General features: G+C 38.0%; 1 protein-coding gene across 5 annotated transcripts; it reads right to left on the minus strand.

Moving 5' to 3' along the window:
- Positions 1-2,776: 2,776 nt before the first annotated feature.
- Positions 2,777-24,353, minus strand: LOC126757648 (protein suppressor 2 of zeste). 5 transcript variants are annotated; one of them, XM_050471723.1, is made up of 7 exons: positions 23,983-24,353; positions 16,202-16,419; positions 15,899-15,998; positions 15,601-15,798; positions 15,185-15,425; positions 8,825-12,656; positions 2,777-7,343 (listed from the first exon to the last, which is right to left on the minus strand). In XM_050471723.1, exons 2-6 carry the CDS (start codon positions 16,320-16,322, stop codon positions 8,826-8,828), a joined length of 4,491 nt encoding a protein of 1,496 aa, XP_050327680.1. In that variant the 5' UTR covers positions 16,323-16,419; positions 23,983-24,353; the 3' UTR covers positions 2,777-7,343; position 8,825. The 5 variants fall into 5 exon arrangements, with proteins under 5 accessions (XP_050327680.1, XP_050327681.1, XP_050327676.1 ...); XM_050471724.1 differs by having other exon boundaries at positions 2,777-7,337; positions 23,944-24,353; XM_050471719.1 differs by having other exon boundaries at positions 23,944-24,353.
- Positions 24,354-26,046: the final 1,693 nt, after the last annotated feature.

A 26,046-nucleotide genomic window follows, 5' to 3' on the forward strand; every position in this document is an offset into this window, starting at 1 on the left:
TCCAAACATAATCATGTGTTCGAAATTCAAACAAAAATAAATACATCGCAACATAAATATTTATATCAACAGTTTTAAAATTAAACCTCAAATAGTGCGTTTTTTCGATTTTATTCAATGGAGAAAAATATCGAAATTGTAAAAATACCTCGAAATAAATTTTTTGATTTCTAACCACATTTCGTGTGCGGAATCGTTGCAAATGGTGGAAACGGCTTACGAGTGGTAAGAAGGCTTCAAAGATTTAGAGAGATTTCAAGAGAGCCCGACATTTCGAGTCCGTCCGAATGATGTTGGTGGATATTTGGGGTATGAAACGCGTTCGTGCTCGACTCGTCCCGATAAAGCTGATTTTCTTTTTCAAAAAGAGTATGATTGTTACCGAATTTAAATTCAAAAACGCAATGAATACCATCGCTCAACCACCGTATTCACCACCATATTTGGCGCCGTGTGATATTTTCTTATTCCTCAAACTGAAAACTCCGCTACGGGGAACCCGTTGGAATAAGGGTATTACATGTGGTGGGGATTACTTTGAAGATGACAAAATCAATATTGATGAATATTTAAATATTTTGCGTTTATTTCCACAGTGTAATATACCGATATGAAGCCAATGTTATGCACTGAAATTGCTGGAAATTGATATTAGTTCCTAACACCAATTTGCTGCTATGAAGCTCGCTCGTATTTTGGGCGTAAAATTTAATGTCTCTGCATGTTTAGTTAGTGAATTATCGCAGTTTTAGTAGTTGTCACTAAAACCGTTATATAGGGAGCGGGCGGGGTTATTATCCGATATTTATTTTTTTTTAATTCTCGTAGGAGGTGTTATACCGGTTTGTCCAATTATTGAGTTGTTTGACATAACTTGAGACGTTAGAGAGGGATGTACATTAAACATATTAGAAAGCGGGACTATGTTTTTAAATATTTTTAAACTGCAGGTGCCCTTCTCTAATATGATTCGATATACCAAATTAGAGTTTCGTATGTTAATTCGCGGCTTAGTTATGGCAATTCCGAACTTTTTATGTTACTAAGGGACATGTATACCAAGCTCCATCATGATATCTCAAGTTATCGCTTGTACGGACAGTACCCGGATTTCAGCTGGCCTCGTTATACTCTACTATATTTATATACACATTTATCTCGATCAATTTTAGGTATTACAAACAACCGTTAGATGCTCAAAACTCTGCTGCAATACAAGTATGTTGCGCGGGTGTAAAAATATTCCTAATAAATAATTTATTTATTTTTGGATATGAGCACACAAACAAGAATTCCACACATTAGATCCATAGTAATCCGCAAACGTTTATAGTCAGCGTTATTGGGTTTCGCTTGAGACAAAGCACGAGCCTCAGCTCGCCATCATTTTAAGCATTGTTGAAACGATTTCCGAATTTTAAACAAAAAAAAGTATATCACACATTTTGAAAGAAACTTATAGACACTTTCATATGTTAATATATATTACATACATACATATTTATACCCAGTAGCTGAGCTTATGGCTGATGATAAGCATTTATGAGTGGGTGCAGTCAGGAAGCATCACTTCGGCGCGCGATAATACATGTGTGTAGCCGAACAAAACTGCTACTGGAATTGTTTGCTACACAGTTTGCGCTCACGACTGCTGCCGTGGCAGGCGGCACGAGGGCTGCGGCGTGCGACCACGTGACTTCACGCCAAAAAAGCTTCAAGAGCAGACGGTGGAATGAACTGAATGAATGGACGGCTGAACGAAACGAGTGTTGCGTCGGCTGCTGGCTTCGTTCATAACACAGTGTACCTCCACATACACACATACATATGTACATATTTATAAGTTTTCTTGCAGTACTTGCTTATCCAAGTACGTGTGTTCGTAAGTACAAGTGCACGAACATTTCTATGCGCTTACATATAGTTGCTAGTGTGTATGTATGTACGTATGTATGTTTGGCTTTGGGTATGCACTCTGCTATTCAAATGGCACGAGCTGTTGTCGTCGTTGTCATCAATGTCGCCCCTTTCACCTCTTTGGCGTTGCAAACCCAACCACCCTGCCGAGACATTCTCGCATTTGATGACTTTCGCATGTCGGCTGCTGACGTAAAAATGTGATTTAAAACAACAACAGCAACTATTTGTGGTTCGGTCGTCGGCGCTGCGTTGCGTTGCTCTGAATGCGAATGAGACTGTGGCTTGGCCTTTGAAAGCGGGTGAGCATTTGGCACGAGCTACAAATATGCAGATGAACGTGGGTGTACCGACCCAGGCTGTAATGGAGTGCGTGTGGGTGTTGACTGCAACTGTGCAAAGCGAGAGATATGAATGCTCGTCGAGGAGTGCGCGTTTATTCTGCATTTATGTACATCGCTATGCATGTGTGTATGTAAGTGAACACGTACTCGTAGATACTTACGTATTTATAGTTCAGTTACTTAACACGCAGCGCGTCTGAAAGGTATTACTCGGGCATGTTGTTGTGGTCATTGTGCGTCTATTGATCTTCTTTTTTATCATCCTACGCATCTTTTGCTTTTATAACACATTAGCAACAACAAAGAAACCGTTGTAATACAATACTTACGTAAGGGTGTCTAAGCGCGCAACAACTTGCTAACAGCGGCCGATAAGAGCAGCAACAACAACAACAACATAACATGGCGCTCTTTTGGGTGGTTGCTTCTTCTTGTTGCCATTAAGCCGCCTTCCGCTCGCTGTAATAATGTGTGTAAGTATGTGTGTGCGTGTGTGCGGAAATGAAAACGCCAAGTTGTGTAAATGTGCTAAATTCTCTTTATTATTCCTTATTCATAATTAAATATTTATATTACAAACATTTATGCGTCTATTCATTCTATTCATAGATTTAGTGGATTTTTTTATGTGTTTGCATAATTTTAATTTCTCTTTACATTTTTGATGCTAATTTTTTTATACATATGTATGTGTGTGTATGTATCTACACTTGTCTATACATATTCATTGTTTATATTGAAGTTATTACTGTCTCTCTCTGCTTTTGTTTCTTTTCCAAATATTTGCGAATATTTTTGCTGTTGTTGTTTTTTACCTACGTGACATTCATTTTTATGCTTTTTTTATTTGATTATGCCCACAGTATTCTATTCTCCTTTGCTGCTTATTTTCTGTGTTTTTGAAATTAAATTTAAAATAATTTATTTAACTAATGTGTTAGCAGTGAACTTGCAAATTGTTTTTTATTAAAATAAAATGAATTATCTTCGTTAGCGTTTTGCGATTAATACATATATACATATAGAAATTTATTATATTATTTATGAGTTCACACAGATAAAATATACAAATTTACAAATGTTTTTAGTATTCTAGTTATCTTTCTTTTTGTTTAGTATTTTTAAATATCTGAATCTTTTTAAATGTTATGAAAGTTATCATTTTTGGTTAACTTTAAACAGAACTCGCGTTTAACATGTTATATCCACTTGTGAGTTTCAAAAAATTGATTTGATATATTTTCAATGAGCAATAATTAGAACATATTTTTCGAAAATTTGAAGTTGTTCCGGCTAATAGTTTCGGAGATATGAGCTTATTGTTAAGACATCTCCGACACCCTTTTCAAATGGCAATTTTCAAATCCGGTGAGGAAAATTTCTACGGAACGGCTACACTGATAGACTTAGAATTTTCACACAACCTTCTTAGATATACATATGTACATGTATATGTATGTATGTATGTACGGGTTAGGCAATGATCGAAAGAATAAAATTTTGATAATAACTACTCTGAAGCGTATTTTTCTGCCCAACAAGCATCATTTCGTCAAAAATTAAAATTTTTACTAGTCACTCGACCATTACCTGTATTCATCTATTTCAATAATATTTTTAATAATATATACATTTAAACAAAAATTTTTACAGACATAAGTATTTTGATATTTTAGATATTCAAAAATATCTGTCAATAAGGAATTTTCAAAATTCAAATTATTTTCAAGGTTGTAGCCGTTTTAGTGTCATTGCAAATTGGCCGGTTCAGATTTAACTTAAATCTCAAATTCATGTTTTTCGCGAAAAGGTCTTTTTCAAACCGTTTTCCCAGGTTCTACTGTACTATGTGTCTATCCAAATTTTAATTTTTACTATTTAAAAAAAATCTAAACGGTTAAAAATAGTGATAAAAACTGTTTTTTTGAGGCAGTTGCCATTTTTGACAATATTTTTTTTTTTTGTACAAATTTTTTGTAATTCTTTTCTTCGCAGTTCCATGCATTGCGACATTATTCCAGATTAATATTTTTTTCGGTTTGAAATTATTAAAAGGGTAATCAGGTAAATTTTGAATTTTTACTTTTCGCATTTTTTCATTTACATAAATTAAATGCGTCTTCAACCAAATTCACGAAAGAACGCATATTTTCGGACTACAAGTGGATATAACCTAATTCCGATTACTAATTGCGAAATAAAAGTAATAAAGCAAATGATCTGTAGTTAGAACAAAATATATTAAGCAATATAAATACATATGCCATAGTGTAAACAGAAATGAAATTGTAAAAATTTTACGAATGGTTAAACTCAAGGAGGTATTCTGGTCTACAAATTTTAAAAAATCGAATTTTTACAATTTCAAAGTTTAACTACAACACATATTCTTGAATGTGTACAAGAGGATTTTTCAAAATTCAAATTATTTTCGGAGATATAGGCATTTTTCTGACCCGGCATCCAAACTGGTTCGGGCGGAACTAATCGAACAAAAGACTTTACGCGAAACTTTAAACGCGTTTTTCTCAAAACTGACTTTTTCGGAACGATACCCACGATTTCTCAGGTTCTACTGGACCGATTTACTTGAAATTTTTATAGAGTCTTCTTTATAGGCTTGTCTATGGTTGGAATTAGCCCCATCCCCAAATTTTTATTTTTATTATTTTTAAAAAATTCGAAATAGTCAGAAAAAGTGATCCAAAAAAACTTTAATGATCTTTTTTTTTGGTTTCAGATAACTAGGAGGGTTGAAATCATGGGTATGGTCACGTGGAAATTTTAAGAGACCCCCACTTTGTCAGCTCAAAATTTTTGAAATTTTTTACTTTTTTTAGTTATTTTTTTTCTGTACTCTTCTAAAAAATGGATAGTCAAAATATTAATTGCCCTTTTTTTACGACACTTTAAAAATTACCTGAAATTCATGCTTCTAGACCAGAATCACCCTTAAAAAAAAACTGAACTTTCAATATACATATATTCCAGATATTATAAAAATAATTCTTTACAAAAGATATGTGCAACTAAATTTTTGAATAAGTATATAAAAAAGTAATAAAAAAACATATATTATACATATACAATACATATGTATGTATGCATGTATAGTACATGAATAACATATAACAGGAACAATATTTTCGAGTATCTTTCCAATTTGCGTCCAATTTGGTTCTCATTAATTTTCTTTTTCAAGAAAACAAAAAATTACTTAAACAAACTCTTCATAGCCATACAAACATAATCACATACACATATTTATATATAATATATACATACATATGTACATAAATCAGCGGCGCCAAAAATAATTATAACAAATCGTAAAAATATTTTACAAAGTGAAAATCGACGATTGAAATGTTGCACTGAAGTGGCCGTGATGTGCCCGTCAATTGGTCAATCAAATAAAATAAAGAGGCAGGTTGTTCGGAATTTAATTATGCAATCAATACTTCAATGTCAGCGCATTGACGGCGAATTAAAAAACGCACTTGGAAAAATGAATACATGAATTTCTATTTTAAAATTGAAAATTGGTGAAAATATAAAATTTATGTACACACATATGTAAGTAAGTGTATGTACGTGTGTGTGTAATTTTAAATAGTATGTCTATATATGTACATACGTGCATATGTGTGCGTTTCAGTAAATTTTGTATGTTTGTTGCATGCAATGAAGGATATTAAGTTTTTATTGCAAATTTTAGCAGCAGATATATAGTATATGTATGTATATACATATGTACATTTGGGTCTGAATATTATTATATATGCAGTACACGCTTGTGTGCATATGCGTGTGAGAATGTGCGCAAGTACGATAATGATGTTTTTCTTTATTTCGTTTATACATTTTGTGCAAAACTGCTTTCGCTAAATATTAATATCTACATAAAATATATTAACGCCGCTCGTTTCTTGCTTATTTACGATCTCGTGAGCAGCGACGTTTTGAGTCACTTTCTATATTAATTAGTAGCATTTTTACGACTTCTTTGATTATTTACATATGTATTAGAGTAAGTAAGTATATGTACATATGTGGTACTTAATAATTTTTATTAAGGTCTTGCGAGGGCTAACTTTTAAAAACTATAGTTTTGTAGTTTGCATGAAAGGAGAATACATTTAAAGCTTTAGTTGTGCGAATTTAAATTTCTTTAACATAAAAAGGGGGCGTAAATTATTTACAAATAAATTAACGGTGTGAGCAAAATTCTCAACTCAAATAGACAACATCTAAGCTGACTTATTTCACACTCTCTATTTGCTCCCAATACTATTAGTAAAAACTCCAAAAAATTAAATATTTTTAAAAGTTGCTTAAATAATGTTAATTAACGCTATTTAAATTCTAAATTCACTTTTCTAATACTACACATTTTTGAAACATTTTTAGCCTACCATGGACATTAGTTTTGTTATATATGTATGTACCTACATACATTATTATTTTGAACGTAACTATAATATAGTATGTATGTGAGCTTTTATGTGCATATATACATACATACCTGCTTACACATACATATGTACATATATATGTATGAGTATATATATTTACATATATTACATACATACATACATATATGTATTTTTTGTTTGTTGATGAAGTTCTAATTAGGTACATTTAAATAATTTAAGTTTTTCATATACTTATTTCTGCTAAATATACTATTTGTTAAGAGTACAATTTACAATTATTATAATGTTTTGGTTTTTTTTTCAAATGATTTACAGTTTGAATAAGTTTTAAAACTCACTTAAACTTAATGAAATTAATTTTTATGAAAATTGTGCTTGCAATGCCAAATTATATTTTTTATTTTTATTTACATTTAAACTCCCTTATATTTTATTTTTAATATTTTTATATTAAATTATAATTGAGTGCCTACTCTGAAACTGATTTTTGTTGCTATATAATTTATTATGTATTGCATCTTACATATTTAGTAATTATTTACCCTTTAAATATCATTAGTGCCATTAGCGCTATCCATCCATCTCCAATAATATTTGACTTCGGAGTCCACTATTTCGAAGAAAATTTCGCATCGACTGACTGTATCTTTAGAAATGAAGGAAGAATAAAAAGAAAAAAAATCGTTGTTAAAAATTTTAAGATAAAATTTTAATTGCACTAAAAAACAAGAAAAACCCTTAAATTCGAAGATCCCTAGCTATAATACCCCTGACAAATTAAGAGTAAATAAAGTTTTCCATACATAAGGTGTTCGATTGGTCAGTATGCTAGATATAGAGTGAAAAAAATTTTTCGGAGTTTGTTTGTTTGCCTTGGACAAATTTCGTGGAGATAATTTATAAAATAAAAAAAAATTAAATACAAGAACTTAATTTTGATTAGTCAGTTTGTACGGCAGATACTTGTTATAATGGTGCGATATCGGCGATTTCGACAAATAAGCAACTTCTTGGTGAGAAAAGAACATGTGCAAAATTTTAGACCGATATCTCAAAAACTGAGAGATAATTATAAATTTTAACTTCATCTATATTCTATGTTCGTTACTACTGTACAGGGTTTGTTCTAATAGGAATGAGTCGCTTTAAAAAAATTTATTGAACTAGTCGTTACGATTCTTTAAAAAGTTTCAAAATAGGCTCCTTCTGCGTCGATGCAGCGCTGCCAGCACGATTTCCAAGCATTGAATGCGTCATGGAAGGCATTCTCCAGAATAGCCTTGAGAGCCGAGATGCATGCTGCTTGGATCCCCTCTGTCGTCTCAAAATGCTTGCCTTTCATCGGCCTTTTCAGGCAAGAAAACAAAAAAAGAGTCCGGGGAGCCACATCTGGGCTGTAGGGCGGCTGCGGAAGCGTTGGGATGCCGGCCTCGGTTAGGTATCTGTTCACGAGAAAAGCGGCGTGAGCGGGGACCATCTTTGCGCACACCTTGCGCACGTTCAAGTGCTCCGTCACAATGTCATGAACCATAGATTTTCATAAATTTAACATCTGCATGTATTCACTATCTATCTAACCAACTCTTAAAAGATTAAATTCAGTATTTTATAATACTAGACAAAAAATTAAACTCAAAAGAAAAAAATATTTTATATAGTACTTTTTAACGAAATCCAATTATGACAAGAATATTTATTTTTCTCTGAAAGGCTTTATGAACCCAAAAGTAAAGTAGATAGGCAAAAACCTACAATAATATTTATATGAAGAGTGCCTAGTAATAAAAAACTCTATAAAATCTATTTGAAAGCTGATAGGAAGTTGGTCTCATCGAAAAAATCGAATTCACTTCAAAAAGTATAAAAAAAATCCTTCCTGGAACATGCAATCTGCTTTAACCCCGAAATGCAATAGAAAAATTCCAATTATTTCAGTCACTTCACGAATAAAAAACCATAAATCCTTCGCATATTACGCTACTACATTCATTTATCTTCCCCTCATCATCCCATGTCACCGCAATTGATTGCTCTCAATTCGCATCAGCGGCAAAAAAATAAAAACAACGGCAAAAACAAAAAACAAACTGAAAAGCAATAAACAATGCAATGCTTTGGTGCACTCACCTTAATCACTCGCCACGCTAGCTGACGTCACGCCATATTTGACATCGCTATTGCCATTATTATTGTTGTTCTTGCTATTACTGTTGTTGTTGTTGTTATTATTATTATTATTATTGTTATTGCTGTTGCTGTTGCTGTTGCTGTTACTCGCAGTGTTCTCTATGTTAGTGACATCAGTGACAATCGCAGTTGTCACACCACTATCGGCTACGGATTTCGGCAACACTTTCGTTTTCACAATCTCAGCCACTCCGTTTGCCGTTTCGTTCGTATCCGCCTTTGCACACACAGCAGCTGTGGACGACGTTTCGTTAGCTGTGGCTGAAGAAGCCACAGTTGTAGTGAGCGTTACCTTTGTCAGGTCGCTGGCATTATTTTGACTCGACGAAGTTATTTGCGTCACTTCCTCGGCGGCGCTCAATTTAGCTGCGTGTGCTTCCGCGGCGGCGGCTGATGCGCGCATATTTAAATTAGCGGCAACTTGATCAATGGTTGTCGGCTTCTTGACGGTGCGTGCGACAGTTGTACTGGTGCTGGTAGCGCTAACTACGCTGCTGCTGGTTATGGCAGACAACGGAGGATTGCCGGGACTAAGTGGCGCAGCAGCGCTGGTTAAGGGAAGTGCCACCAGCGGTAATGTTTTTTGTGTGGATGCTGATGCGAGACTGGTTGTTGGTGTGGATGGGGTTGTAGATGGCGCGCTGCTGCTGACAGCAACCGTGGTTGCGGGCGTCAAAGTGGAGCTCACAGCAGGCAGCGTCGACATATTACGAAACGCCAACGCTGAGGGATTCGGTATGTTGCGCACAGAAGCGTTTTGTTGGCGCACCAAAGAAGATGGTTGCATCTTCGGTTTCTCATAGGACTGAGAAGAGCGTATTGCGATCTTCTCACGTGTCGTTGCCGACTCGGAAAGCAAGTGTAGATTCTGTAGGTCTTCGTTGCTCATCTGCGTAGGCGAGGGCAACTGTTGTTGCTTTGCAGCGGAAGCAGCGGCACTATCTTGCGCAGTTGTTGTGGAAGTGATGTTCTGTTTAATTTTATTCAAAGCGGCTTCCAGGCTTTCGCGCGCTGACGGCGTAGCAGCTGTGGCACTGACTGTAGTATCAGCCGCTGGGCTGACCTCTGCTTTTCCGCTACCCTCCGTAACATCAATTATATCGAAGCTGTGATCACGTGAGCTCGGTCTGAAGTCCCTCAAACTAATGCGTGATTGCTGTAACTGCTTATCGGTAGTGCCGTTGGTCTTGCTCAAGTTCTCCGGTTTCTTATAGGTATTATCTGTAGCTAGTGCGCCGATCTTCTTGGACGCGTTAAATGGTGGACCTTGTAGATTCACCAGCGCCGGTGGTGACAGCCGATACGGATTATTCCTGCCATGTCCAAAAGATACAGCATTCAGGGATATTGGCGGTGATTTCACCCCGCCAGTGGAAGGCATAGCGCCTAACTGGTGTCCCACGGACTTCTTGCCCTTCACCATAGATAGTGGTGGTCCCATCATACGTCCGCTCTTTGGTGTACTTAACGCTGGTATATGCATATCCGTGCTCGTTTGATTCGAGTTGATGCGCACGATTTCCACAGCGGGCTTGTTAAACGGTAAATGTAGCTGAGTGTATGGTGGTAGTTGCCAGCGCATTTGTTCCTGCGTCATGCCGCCCGGCGGACGTGCCGTGATGGTAACTGCATTATTATGAGTGCCACCAGAGCTTTGCACATTGGTTGCAGTATCGGCCAGTTTGCTAATGCTTACGCTGGTGGATGGCGGTGTAAGCGGCTTATTTGCATAACTGCCGTACAGCGCCTTGCGCTGAGACGCATCGAGCTTAACCTGCTTCGCACGTCCACCAATTGCATAAGACTCATCCAAAGAGGCGGAGCGTTTTAATTGCATACCGAGGTGTTTGCTACTGGCACTGGCTATGGACGAAGGTGTATACGAACTGTTTGTGCCAGGTGAGGGGCGTCGTGGAAGGCTTGGAACTATGAAATGTGGATGTGGTTTCGGAGCACTTAGGGAACCCTGTCTGTTATACTGCGGTACTGAGGTTGGTTTTGTCGTCAGTGGCACTTGCTGTTTGCCCTTGGTCAAGTCCAATTGTTTGGATGAATTATTTGCAGACTTTGATTGACCCGCTGTCGTGCTGGTAACTGTGAGTGTATTGAAATTAAGTGGCGTCGTCTTGAAGAGACTGGGCGGTAGTGGTGGTGAAGCGGGTAATTTGGAATCTCTTATGTTGTTGTAGGGTTTTGGAAGCAAATTTGTCTGTGGGAGTGTTAGCAATGTTTCATCCGCCTTTACTACTTTGACAACCTCTTTGGTTCTTTCCTTTTCCATCATAAGATGATTTATGCTACGCGATTCCTCACCGAGAGTTTTGTTCAATGCCAAAATACTATCATTTACTGGTGTCACTGGTACATCTGGCACCGTGGCAGTTGCCAACACTTTCACATCCCTCACAATCGGTGGTGATTTACGCATTTCATCACTATTTTTCTTTGTACCAGAACTTTCAGACTTGTGGGATTTATGATTGTGTGGTGCTGTTAGCTTTACCTTCATTTTAAGGCTTTCTTCTTCCGGTTTACTAGAGATTTCTGCATGCATACGACGCCGCTTGCTATCCTTCGGTTCCTTCGAATCTTTCGAGTGCTTCTTTTTCCTTTTCTTATGGAAAGTAGTCTTCGTAGTCAGCTCGGTGGTTGTGGTCAACGGAAAAGCATTATTCGACGAACTGGTTGTTGAGGATGCAGACGAAAGCGGGGAGGCATTTGGACTGTATTTGAGCTTTTCGCACGATTCAGGTGGCGTCAACACCTCTATGGGCTGCAAGCCGATATTTTTCGCATAGGTCTCTATATCCAGTCTATCATTCAATGGCGCAGCTACTTCATCCAATGAGTGTTTGCGCTGCTTGGTACGCTCACGTTTCTCTGAGACCTCCGCACTTGACAACACACCAGCCGATTTGGGCTTTGAAATGCTTAAACGCGTCTTCAGACTATTCAATTCAATTTTTAACTTTGGCACATTTCTAGTCGAGCCACCTTTTGGTGACTCTACGTTAGTTGTTGTTGTGATTGAAGGCGATTTCTTACTCGCGGTTTTCAACTGCGCCAAGGAGACATTCTCAAATTCATCATCGATTGAGTACGGCGACTTCGGCATCTGCGACTGTGGTATACTCACGACAATGTCACACTTCGGCACCGTCACCGATGAAGCTCCCACGGATTGCATCACTTGTGGTGGAGATGATTCGTGCGCATTCGCAATAGATTTAGTTGAACGGTGTTCACTCTTCGGAGAACTCTTTGGCGAATTACTATTGCTCGTGGTGGACGAGACGGCGTAATCGCTATAACGCATATCATTGCTGCGTAGACTCTTGAAATCATTTGTCACGGTATACGTTACATCTTCGTGGTTGTTGCGCTTGGGTGACGGTTTCTTACCGCCCTCAACGCTCGATTTGCGCGCAAATATCATTTTTACGGGGGCATTTACCTCTTCATTTCTCGGATTGTAGGTTTTATTTGAAGTGATTTTAATAGACTTTGATGATTTACTCTTGTTCTTGGGAGCTTTTTGCAATGCCTGTTGGTTGTTGTAGTTGACGGTAGAAGCAGCAGTCAGGTTGGTAATGCTGGCTTCATTAGAAAGCGTAATACCTTCATTTTGTTTTAACTCGGTGGTTTTTACTGTGTCAACGCGAGAATTTCGTTTCACCTCAACTTCGAGGTCGGACTTATTGATTCGCTTTGCAGGATGCTGAGACTCATTGCCATAGAATAGTATGCGATAGGTGAATTGCATAGGTGCATGCTGTAAATTAATGGTTTGAAGAAGAATATAAAATAAAATGCTTGGTAGAGGGGTCCCAGTTTACTTTTACAAGAAGAAATCAAAAATAAAGCGATATTTTCATGTTTCATTTTTGGTATATCGAGATTTTAATATTATCTATAGCAATATATTTTAACTAACTTTTTTTTAAGTGTACAACCTTTGCAAAAAATTTCGAACTAAAGAGTTTTAGATCACTTAAAAATAAGACTTATATGACTAAGATAATTTTTTAAAAGTTCAAAAATTACAAATCATTACTTTGTATTGTCATGAGATAAAAAGTTATGTAACCTGATTATATTTGCTCATATGTACATATGTATATTGGGTCTATAACTATTATCGTGCCGTTTGCCCAGAGATGCCGTCTTTGTGCGCCTTAATGACTCATACGTTATATGAAGAAAACCTTTGTCGAAAGTCATGATATTATGGTGAAAACAAAACGGGCTAAAGTGGCGATTTTGACTTAGCAGACGAAGAACTTCCTGGACGTTCAAAAATCTTGAAGAAGAGTTACTGGAAGCATTACTCAATGAATATTGTTGACACGGAAAATAAGAGTTTAATCTTTGGGAGTCACATAAGCAGCCATTTCAAAACGTTTAGAAGCAGTAAGATGTATTCAAAAGCAAGGAAATTGGCTGCCATATGAATTGTGAAAAATACTGCTTGAACACCGGAAAAAGAAGACATTTTTGCAACGGATTGTGCCTATCGATAAAAAATGGATCTTTTACAACAACCCTAAATGCAAAAAATCATGTGTAAAACCTGGCCAAACGGTCACATAAATAAAGCCGAATATCCATTACGCCAATGCTCTATAATTGTCGGGATAAGATTAGTGTAGTGTATTATGAGCTTCTAAAACCGGGCGAAAACCTTAGTGGAAAATGATACTGAGAACAACTCATCAAATTAAGGCAGGTGTTTGCCGAAAGAGACTATAATTTTCCATCATTACAACGATCGGTCTCATGTTAAAAGACCGATTGAAAACTAACAACAGCTGCTTGAAAGTTTTCCCTTACACTCTTTATAGCTGAAATCTGGCCCTTTTTGTCAGAAAGATGGAAAAATGTTATTTTCCTAAGTTGGTAGGACTGTTTTTAATTACTATGCCACCTTAGTAGTGTTTTGCGATTTTTACAATGGATAAAAATATCGAACAAAGAATTTGTCTCAAATTTTGTATTTCTAATCAAATTTCGTATACGAAATCATTGCGAATGTTGGAAAAGGCATACGGTGATTCAGTTTAATCAGAAACACAGGCCTACGAGTGGTAAAGCCTTCATGGAGATCGTTGAAGACGTGCCTCCTTCTGGACGAACTTCGACCTCTTCAACTGAAGAAGTGAAAACTGAAAGATATAGGACTGAAAATCGTCAGGCAGCGCCGATTAGGCTTGGGTTTACGAGTTTGACATGCAAACAAGTCAACAACCATCGGAATGGAGGGGGAAAAACGACCCAAAACCAAAAAAATCCACGCCAAAGCCGCTCAAAAATCAAGGTGATGCGCATTGTTTTTCGATATTCGTGGTTTTGTGCATCTTGAATTTGTTCCGGAGGGACAGACGGTCAATAAATAGTTCTATTTAGCCATATTGAGGCGTTTACGTGAGAACATCCCTCGAAAATGGTCGGAATTGTGGAAGTACAATTCATGGATTTTACACGATTGTAATGCATCATAGCATCGAACCACGATTGTGACAGAACTTAAAACCAAAAACGCAATGAATGCCTCCTTCAACCACCGTATTCACCAGATTTGGCTCTGTATGATTTTTTTCTTGTTCCCCAAACATAAACTGCCGCTTTGTGGAACCCGTTTTCAGTCGATTGCTTATGAAAAGTGTTTCGAGGACTGGTGGCAATTACTTTGAAGGTGACGAAAAAATATTGATGAATAATTAAATATCTTGCTTTTTATTTACAATTTCCGTGTATTTTTCTGTCACAATGTATAATTTGAAAGCAAAAACCGCATGAATATAGTTATAGACCCTTTATAATAGATTACATTTTAATATTCCCAAATTTTATTGTCCATCGATTTCTTTTTTTGGATATTTTATGAAATATTCTGACGAAACTGTATATTTTATCCCTTAATATTTTATTAATATATTTAAAAAATATATACAATGGCTCTCAGTAAAAATTTTCAGGAATAAATTATGCAAAAATCAAAAATATAAAAATTTTTTGACGAAACTTGTCAGTAAATTGGAGCTCTAAGAAATCACTAATCAAATTTGGCTTTTTTATAAGCCATGTTTTATAAAATTCGTTTATATATTAATTGGAAATTCAATACCACTTTCGGATCCACACAAAAATAATTCGGTTATAGAAAAATAATGAATTCTTACTTACATACATATGTATATAATTAAAACAAAACCATGCACACTTACATATACATTTGTACATATACTTTTTCTATACACAGATAGCGCTTTCAAATAATAAAAATTTCCTTTTGTTACTCACCCTCTTCCAGTTGTAACAATAGCCAACATCCATTAGCGTAAAATCATTTGGCAACACCTCATCCTCATAAATCACTTCCACCTCGATACGCTTACTCTCGGGGTCAATGTCGAATTTGGAACAGAGGAAGCGTTTCAAGTGACGTATCTTCAAGCAAGCTGGACACTGCAGATAACGCACAGGCGGTATTTGACTCGTGCTGCAGCCCTTCAGCAAAGTCGGATGATATTCCAATGACAAACTAATGACCGGAAACAATGGGAACAAAAGAATTGAGGAGAGAAAAATTAAGACAAGAAAAATATATTATCTTCAGTATAGAAATTGTCACACAATTGCCACAAGCATATAAAGGGCAGCATGACTTGCGAATTTTCATAGCATTACAACATATGTAAGTGCTCGCAATTTCTTACCTAATTGGTTCGTTAGGCGCAAAGAAATTCTCTTCAACTGCCTCCTGCTCTCTGCTGACAACGTTGGACGCTTCCTCAACATTTACACGCTGCTGGCTATTGAGTTGTGTCACGTTGAATTGTATTGCACGCTCCCGTTCCTTTTGGTATAGACCGGGCACCATTTTAAAAATCAACGCCCGCATTACTTCATCCGACCTGCAAGGTTAGGGTTTACCAAAAAAGTCATAAAACAAACGCAATTCATACAACTGGTCATATTAACCGTTAGTATACGCAAAGCGGACTGAAAACTTACCGCAAATTGCCCATATTAACTTGTTTGAAACCTCCGACTTCTTTGCATTGTGGACAAGAAGCCTCGCGCTGCAAATGTTGCACAATACAGCTACGGCAATCTGAAAATTGGAGGGAGAAATTGCAAGTCTGTTTAGAATTCGAAGCAATAGCGGATCGCTTAAACTTTATTAGAGCATAGTGGAATATTTAAACTAGTTGCAGTGTCAATTTTGAAAATTATGATTTTCTATTTAAAATTTTCCAAATTTTCATATACTTTAAACTAATAAAAAGTGTGCATAAATTTAGTCTTAATACTTACATGTATGCAAGCAATTATCCACTGTTGTTGGATTTATCATGTAGCCGCCGCAAAGATGGCAGCTGAGTAATTCATTGAATTCGCGCACTTTGAGCATTTTATCTGTCTTTTGTAGCTTCATCTTGGATATTTTATTTTGTATTAATTAAATTTGTGTTTAATTAATTGTATTGGATTTGAAACTAAGTGAACTTTCAATAGCCTCGAATGGTATTAATCTGCAAAATCGGTATAGAAGAGATTATAAAAATATTGAAATTAAATTTTGTTGTTTTAAATGGTTTTCGAAATTTATGAAAACCGAATTGCATGAGAATAATGCTTTAAAAACACCAGAAGATGGCGAACCCGATCCCACAATCAATGACGATGGAGCAGACGTTCCATTGCCAGACTATGAAGAAGTTCGAATAGCAACTACCCGTCCGAAGAACAACAAAGCGGCGGGGGCCGATGAATTGTCGGCCGAGCTATTCAAATACGGCGGCGAAGAACTGATAAGGAGCATGCATCAGATGGTCGGACGCAAGCATGCCCGACGATTGGATTTTAAGTGTGCTATGCCCAATCCAAAAACAAGGATACCTCACAATCTGCGCCAACTACCGTGGGATAAGCCACCTCAATATCGCATTTAAGGTTCTATCGAGCGTATTGTGTGAAAAATTAAAGCCCACCGTCAACAAACTGATTGGACCTTATCAGAGTGGCTTTAGACCTGACAAATCAACTACTGACTAAATATTCACCATGCGTCAAATCTTGGAAAAGTCCCGTGAAAAGAGAATCTACATGCACCACCTCTTCGTCGATTTCAAAGTTTCTTTTGACAGCATGAAAAAGAGCTGCCTTTATGCCGCGATGTCTGAATTTGATATCCCCGCAAAACTAATATGGCTGTGTAAACTGACGTTGAGCAATACCAAAAGTTTCGACAGGATCGTGAAGAACCTCTCCGAGCTGTTCAATACCAAGCGAGGTTTCAGACAAAGCGACTTCCTATCGTTCGACTTCTTCAATGTGCTGCTGGAGAAAATAATTCGAGCTGCAGAACTTAATCGAGCAAGTACAATCTTTTATAAGAGTGTACAGCTGCTGGCGTACGCCGATAATATTGATATCATTGGAATAAACAACCGCGCCGCTAGTTCTGCTTTCTCCAGACTGGATAAGGAAGTGAAGCAAATGGGTTCGGTAGTGAATGATGGCAAGACAGTCGTCGCACACGCGACTTGGCTCATACGTCACTGTTGACTTCGAAGTCGTAGATAATTTTGTCTATTTTGAAAACAGTATTAACACAGACAACAATGGCAGCCTCGAAATCCAACGAATAACTCTTGAAGAAGGTGCTACTTCGAACAGAGTAGGCAATTGAGAAGTAAAGTCCTCTCTCGACGAACAAAGACCAAACTCTATACATAAGTAGCGCATTCCCGCCCTGCTATATGGTTCAGAGGCATGGACGATGTCAATATCTGATGAGTCGACATCGAGGGACAGGGTCTGCAGAAGATTTATGGTCCTTTGCGCATTTGCAACGGCGATTTGAACAAAATGTTAGGATAGTGTAGCAATATCTTCAAAATATCTGCCGAATTTCAAGAAAATATATTATCAAATAGAAGGGTCTTCGACGTGTCCTACAAGGGGTTAAAAACTTCTTGGCAAACTTAATATACCATATTTAGTGTATAAAAATATGTTTACAAACTGAGTTGATATGGCGAAGCTCTCTTGGCTCTTATCATACTACTACACATACACAGATTCAGAGGACTTTTATCTAAACCGACAATGATTATTTTGAATTTATAACGAAATCTAAACAAAGTGGGTATTTTCAGTAGAATTGCTTATTATTTCATTCTTTATTCGAATTTATTTTGTCATACAATTCTTTTTTGGTTTTTGGGAATCCCCTTAAAGGCACATTTTATGTATTTCATGTTATGCTTAAGGGAATTCGTGGCATGACAGCGCGCAGCTTCGTTTCATGTTTGCCGTTCTTGGCCATCGGCCATCGGTTTGCTGTTGCAGCGACATTTTCTGCTACTTGTATTGCATCGACGTTGCCATCCGATTGTTTCATGGCCTTCCGCGAATTTACGTCAAGTGGACGCCGTCAAACGGACATGGCTATGGACGATCGCATCGATTATGTATTGAGAGAATGGGCGAAGTTTGCAGATGGACGACCGATAGACGATAAATACGACGTTTAGTGGCGATTCGAATTTGCCATATTTTTTTTAACTCATATAAATTTAGCCATTGCATGCGTGCTTCGCTTCGCTCGCTGTTCCCACTCATTGCTGTTGACGTCGTTGTCACCGCCAGGGCCTTAAGCTATGCTGCGCTATGCATCTACTCCAGTAACAAATCACAGAATTGAAATGACAACGACAACAACGTTGGCGAATGACGGACAACAAAGCAGTGAGGAGAAACAAAAGATGGGAATAAAACCAAGTCAAGGGAAAGCTTCAGAAAAACTGCTGCTACAAAGAAAAGAAATACACATGCAAGTAAGTGTACATTGAGGCAACTCAAAAGTCAGGCGGCCAGACTGAGCACCATAATGGCGATATGACTGACGGTACACACAAAAACAGTGACGATTTATATGGCACGTTGCTGATGTGACTGACAATTCAACGACTTGACTGACTGAATGCTTGAATGCATGACTGGCTTACCTACCGGCTCGCTATGCTGAGACGGGTTAGCTAGCTAGGCTAGCTCGTTGACCGACGCCAAGTCGCTAAGCATGCTCGGTGAAAATAAAAGCCATTGTGACGAAAGAAGAGACATTAAAGTGAGTGAGACGCGCGCATTCACTCTTTGGAACGCTCGTAAAGCGTTCGAAGTCACTAAAAAGCGCTAAAGAAACACTGCAGAAAAAGTGGTGAAGCAAAAATAAGTTTGAGTCTGCAATTTTTAACAAAACCGAAAAAAATTAAGCATTAAATGTGGGAAACATAGCGCAGGAATGGCTAAAAGTAATATAGCGAAGTTTGAAGAATTGCTCATGTACCATTTCTTTTCGCAATCGCCAATTTGCCAATGGCCAACTTTTAAACCGCGAGCGGTAAAGTTACCCAGTTAATGTATTTACCTAAGATTCTATATAGTAATTATGAATTACCAAAAGTCATTAAAAGACTCAGTTGGTGAAGAATCCACGTTGATTAAAGCCTCTTTGAGCTCATCACTAATTGGTTGATTGATTAATGGCTATTAACTAGTTCTAATGGAATGGAATGTGTGTATGTCTATAATTAATATTGATTATCACAATTTTACGTTTCAGTTTTCACGGCACATAATTCAATATGTAATCATAATCGGCTTTCGCCGCAGCATAGAAAAGCCCATAGCATCCTCGTTGTCACCCACCTTACAGTGGTATTGACTTTAAATCGCCTTCGTTAAGGTCCTCTTCGGAACTTATCAATCACACCTGTTACCCTTAAAAGTAGAAGTCGGCTTTATGATTCTGAGATAAAATCATTTTCATTTTATGAATGTATGATTCTAGAAAGGTTCATCAAAATCTCTTAAACACAAAATTAAATTGAATAAGTAGGTTAAGATAAGTTAAGTTTAGGTTCAAGTTAAGAACTCGATCCTACCCGCAACTTCACTTGGTCAACGTAGAAAGCCTATCACAAATTTGAATGGTAGTTTTGGCTATGTTTCCTGGTTTGCCGAAGATAAGACTGCCCAGATGTTGCAACCTTCGTCCTGCAAATGCTGGACACTAGAGATAAAGCGCCTGATGTTACCACCTAACCTTCTTCTATACAACATTGACAACTTGAGTCGAAGAAGATAAGAACACTTAAGATTGCGGCAAGATTAACTTTGCTGCAAGTACTTCACTAGGTTTCCTGCGTTCTACTCTATGCCAAAAGGATATCGCACAGAAGCTGGTAGTCAATCAACGCCTGCACGCGGGGTTCATAGGTACAATGCTAGGACTCCAGTTAACAACGGAAAGCTAACTCGTTCCTACTCATATGTGAGCGGGCAAGAGTGTCCTCTTTGCCAACTTATCGGCTTTGCAGTTACCAGCTAATCGCTATGACCAGGCACCCAAACGAGATTGAAAATGAAGTAGATTTATTCTAGTCGGCTCATAGTCGGTTCAGACAGTCCTTGACTTCTCAGTAGTCCGAAGTAGCATCTTTGAGCAAGAGTTATTCTGCGTTGGATTTTGAGGCTGAGATTGTTATTGGTGTTAAAACTAGTTCCAAGATAGACGAAATTCGAAGTTATGACTGTTTACAGTGACGTGGGAGTCAAGCCGCGTGTGCGAGACCCATTTGCTTCGCTTCCTTATTCGGCCTGGCGAAAACAAAGTTCAATATCATCGGCGTACTGCTGTCTTCAAATCGACATGAACAGTGTCCACCCTGGAACCATATTAATTAACCAAAAATCGTTATTGGCAGAGAAGGCATGGCTACGTTAAGCAATGTCGAAATCATAATTTAAGCTGAAGAAAATCTTCATAACGCAGTGGTATTCAAAAAATCTGCTTAAAATGTAAATATTGGCTAAATAATTTAAGCAAATGCGACCATGAAGTTTGTGAGACAAGCATCAATATGGTAAAAAAATTACATTTAAATGAAAATAAAGGTTATTTTAGATGAATGCTAATAAGACAATATTCAGCTCACAAGTTGTTATTGAAAAAGTAACAATATTCAAAGTGAAATAGAAAACAAATTTCATTTAATCGCTAATAGATCAGCGCTAATAGCGGCTAATCGCCAACAGGCCATATTACAAATAAATTATCGAATACGAACACTTTTGCAAGTAAATACTTATATTCATACGCTCGCATTTGTACAAACATATTTACGTTTGTTTGAACTAAAGCAGAGCGCGGAGGGCGCGGGCGCGGACGTACAAATGAACGTCAATTAAATGAAGTGTTTGAAGGCAAATAGGCACATAATAATCACAATAATAAACACAAAACCAAAATGCAATAGGTGTAGTATTGAAACACATGCACACGTACATACATATACATTCATACACGCACAACATATCAATACGATTTGGCGGCGAAACTGTGTTATTTTCAAACAATATGTTTCTGGTTTTCTTCGCTTCAACTTTACTACTGAAAGAACACAGCTCATACATACATACATAGACAATAAATATGTATGTATGTTTGTATGTATGTATGTACATTTATATCTGTGCGGAGCTATACATATTTATTTGTTTCGGTACGTGTGTTTGAATGATTTCAATGCCGTTTGCCGCTGCGCTTGAGTTATTAATTTGTCTTCGTTGTTGTTGATATTTTGTTTAGACGCACATTAGCACATACATAGAAACACACGCATTTCAATGAACTCACGCCGAAACACTCACATGCGTGTACACACCAGCATATGTACATATGTATGTATCTAGGCAGATAGATACAAAAATAAAAACACCGAAGTCAATAAAAACACACGCACTCACGCTCAGCTGTTTTCTACTCACTGCTGACCGCATCAACGCACATTTTGTTCCGACCGACGCACAAACGAGCCAAAACAATGAGAGCGTGAGGATTAGGAAAGCAACAGAGAATTAGAAATAAAAAAAAACATACACACGACTCAAACGGAATATGAATTAGAAGCAGCAGCAAAGTAAGTGTGGAGAATAGAGTGTTTCGTTGCACAATTGCTTTTACTTCCTGCTGCTCTGTTTCCTATTCCCCATTCTTTGGCTTTACCGTAATATTTTATAATTCTTCCGCCACCCACCTGCACACACATACTTAAATACTTCCGCACTTTAATACCAACGGCCGCACGCCTCCGCACACCGCCACACCATAGCGCACAACCCGACCTAACACACAAATACAAAAACAAATCCAAAGTAGGGCGGCTGAGTTGTGCGCTTTGCTTGCCTATGGCGATGGTGGTTGGATGCGGCGCTCAACGATATTTGCACTAATTTGCAACACCACTGTGTTGTTGTTGTTTCACTCACATAAATGTGTTGTTGTCCCACACGCACACACACACACACAAACACTAGCAGGGCACATACATATGTATATGCACAAGTGCTTGTGTTATTCGCCCGCGAATATGTCTGGCACAGTGCGACAGCGGGTTGAAAGAAATCCACACGCTTTTAAAATTATGACTTGCCGCTCGATATAACGATATAACTGACACAGCAGCCATCAAATTCGAAACTAGCGAACAACGAAAATGCCACCGACCACACAACCGTGCCGCTCCGTGAAAAGTTGGTTGGCGCTTGCCGTACGCCGCTCGGTTGTTCGGTCGTTCTCACTCATGCGCGCGCGCACTAAACACACACCACATTCGTTCTCACTCTCACCAGGCGAATGCGCCATCACCACCACCATCAGCACTAGCACCAACGTGCCACTTCTACTACTTCCACTTGTTTTCGGTTTTTAGTTCGCGCGCCACCCACCACAAACCGACCGACTGAGACTGCGGCTAACATTGTAATACTTGCCGCGCCGAATTCGCTCCGTAAATCTGTAGCACAGAGTGGAGTATGGCGCGGCAGCTTATAGCCGACTCGCCAGCACCACCACCAAGAGATTGTCGGCAAAGCGAGTATGTGTCTATGTATGTGACTACGCTTCGCTCACGAATAGCGCGATTTTTGCACTGCGCATCTACAAAGTGTCTGTTTTAAGCTTTGTATCTATCTATTCTTTTTTTTTTGTGCTCGCAGATACACATTTAAAGCCGAAAAGCAGCACAATTCGTATACTGCCGAACGCTTGGCGGCGACTGCGAACTTTCTACGCCTCTTAGTTGCCGTTGCCGCTAGTTGGAGCATGAATTCGCCCCATTCGCCCACCGTGCGCCCAATTCTCTCGCCTTCGTTTTCGCCGCGAAACGTTGGATTTATTTATTTCCAAACGTTGCATGCACTAGCCGTAGTGGTTGTTGTTTATGTTGACGATATTTTCGTCGTCGAAATTCCAATGCGAACGCGCACCAATTTGAAGCGAGCCGGGCACCGCAATACGAAACTACGAAATGAAAGATAAATGCCGCGTCGCCTTGTCATGCCGCGCCGTTACAAACGCGTGCCCACAGCGCGTTCAAGTGTGCGTGTGTGTGGTTCTTATTATTGTTCCTGATAGTGGAACACATGCGCCGCGTTATCACATATACGCACCTACACACAGCCACATCTGCATACACGTATATACGAAAATAGCTGTATAGCTATGTGTGCGTGTCAAGTGTTTTGCCCGCGCACTCAGTTCAGCGATTATTCTTCACTTGACCGCTCTAGCTCTAACTGCTCATACACATATGGTGATACTCACACACAACAACACTAAAAACACACACATATCCATATGTGCAAATAAACATACACACTGTATAGAAACATATACATACATACATACATATGTGTGTGCCAGAGCACAGATTGTAAAGTGAAATTTTTTCCATTAGAAACTTTAGGCACACACACACAGGCACACATATGCATTTATGGAAAGAAAAAATGGTTGCTTACATTCTGTATATATTTTACGGCACAAAAGGTGCACATCAAAAATTTCACTTTGCCGTACTTGCAACAAAAAACGTCACGAAATTTTGTACACTTTTCCAGCACAGTAAACGCTCGCGTTGCTTTTGCCCACACGCTTTCAAACACGTAACCGGCAAAAGTTTAACGAATATACTTTTTTATATACTAACATTTATATTGATTTTTAACAACAATTCACGAGCCGCTACCTTCTCTGCTCTGCTGTGCGCTCCTCCCCTATTTAGCTGGCGGCCCACTTTGCGCACATTGCACTAAGCCCACTTTCCTTTGCTTCCTTCACACTGTTTTTTTTATTATCGTTATTTACTTTTGTGTTTCCTTTTTACGTTTATTTCACTTCTGCACTTGTTTTCCTTATCGATTTCTCGAATGCCTTTGCATGAACCACAACAACAATACCGCTACTGACTTTTTAGCGTTTCAGCTTCTATTTGCTTTCATTCACTATCGCACTTCAGTTCAGTTTTACCAAAGCGAAATTCACTCAGTTGAAAAGTTGGAAAGTGCGTCGCGTCGCCGACTGTTATGTCCGCTATCAGCCGCGCTATACAAACTGCACAATTCGAATGCCAACAAAATACTGTTACAACGCTGGTGGAGCATTCACAAACGAATACATGTCCATCGGCTTGCCATGTGTGCTATTCTCGCTCATTTTTGCGCTCTTTTTCTCTCTCGGTCGCGGTCTGGTGTTTTGCCCCAACCGCTGCCCCTTAAACGAAACGATTTTGTACTATGGGCTAATAATAAGGCACAATTAAAAAAAATTCATCTCGATATTCAACTATTTAAAAAATGCGATTAGCGAGCGAGCTAGAATCGAGAACAATTCCTCCCTGACCCTGAGTTTTCAGGGAGGCGTCGGTATTGACAATAATTTGTTGCCGATTTTTTATCAACAACTCCCAACTTGTATCTCCAAGTCTCGGTTTTCGCTGTTATTGTTGTTGTAACGGTTACCTAGTCCCCGTTAGGATGGTAAGGATTTAATAAGTTCTCATCGAGGTCATCTAACGGTAGGTCTAGGAACGTACTATTACGACGGGATCGGACTATAGCGAGAGAAGTGTCAGATGTGTAGGGTTAACAGGGCATGCAAAGAGGTGGTAAGTGTCCAGCAGGGACTCGTTGCACGCTGGATTTTGTATATTTGATATATCAGAGTTGATTCTAGATAAGTAGGAGTTTAACCTGCTACAGTATCCAGAACGAAGCTGCGCAAGCATCACTCTCGATTCGGTTTTATATCTAAGACACATCATGTAATCGAACTATATTTTGGAATTGTAGTAGTTACCGCAAGAGTGAGAGGAGATAACCTAATAGTTCGAAGCATTGCATAGAAATCAATACAAAAAATTGGTTTCATAACCTGAGCACTTGAAGAACTCGCAAATTTTTGGGTATCCACTTTCTGATTATTTAATTTTATGAGCCTAATGAAGGCTTCAGACCGCCTACGGTCTGGCGCTACTGCTACTCACTTTTCAACCAACCAAAAAATGTTTTCTTATTTAAAAAACTATTTAAAGAGTTCTGTAGTATTAGTGGTAAGTTTTTTCGATCGAAATATTTTAATTAAATAGTTTTCGATTAACAATTAAACTTTCTAATTTTCGAAATTTGAATTAAAAATTGAAAGTATAATTTCAATTCAAAAATCAGAATTAAAACCTTGTCATCTATTGTTCTGGAGTATTGAAGACGATGGTTCTGTATAAGCTCTAGTACGGAAGCGCTGGCATACATTGTATATGTATGTATGTATGTCGTGCTGAATGTGTTCGGACAGGACTTTGATGTATCGCAATCCGGTGCAGGATTTCCAGGTAAGATAACTGTTCTATTCAAACATTTTTTTTAACTCTAAACTTGGAATTAATATTTATTTTATTTTTCGAATTCGATATTTGAGCTAAAATTTATTTTAAAACTTCAAATTTAGCATTTGGGATTAGATATTTAAAATCTACATACTTTTGATTAAGACTTTCGGGATTACAAAACAGATGCAAAAACTTAATGCTAATTCAATTATTTTCCAAAGAAACCCCTCCTGTAAGCTTTCTTACTTTGGGTAAAGTATTTTTAACGCATTCTTTACCGGTGTTACTAAGGGCTATATCGTTACACTTAGCAACAATAAATTCAGGCTAGAGAATAAAAGAAATTATCGATAAGGATATACCAATACAAAACATACCAATTTTATAATACCCAGCGCTTCGTTAAATCGAATACAATTTCTTTGA

The sequence above is a fragment of the Bactrocera neohumeralis genome, chromosome 4 (assembly GCF_024586455.1).
Source record: "Bactrocera neohumeralis isolate Rockhampton chromosome 4, APGP_CSIRO_Bneo_wtdbg2-racon-allhic-juicebox.fasta_v2, whole genome shotgun sequence".
Lineage (NCBI taxonomy): Eukaryota > Metazoa > Arthropoda > Insecta > Diptera > Tephritidae > Bactrocera > Bactrocera neohumeralis.

What these genes read in the sequence shown, in the direction of transcription:
- LOC126757648 (XM_050471723.1), bottom strand. Translation starts at nt 16,322, where the DNA reads ATGAAGCTACAAAAGACAGATAAAATGCTCAAAGTGCGCGAATTCAAT. An exon ending in GCGCCTAACGAACCAATTAG is followed by an intron (nt 15,426 to 15,600) that starts GTAAGAAATTGC and finishes TCCGGTCATTAG; the next exon opens with TTTGTCATTGGAATATCATC. An exon ending in ATTGTTACAACTGGAAGAGG is followed by an intron (nt 12,657 to 15,184) that starts GTGAGTAACAAA and finishes ATTAATTTACAG; the next exon opens with CATGCACCTATGCAATTCAC.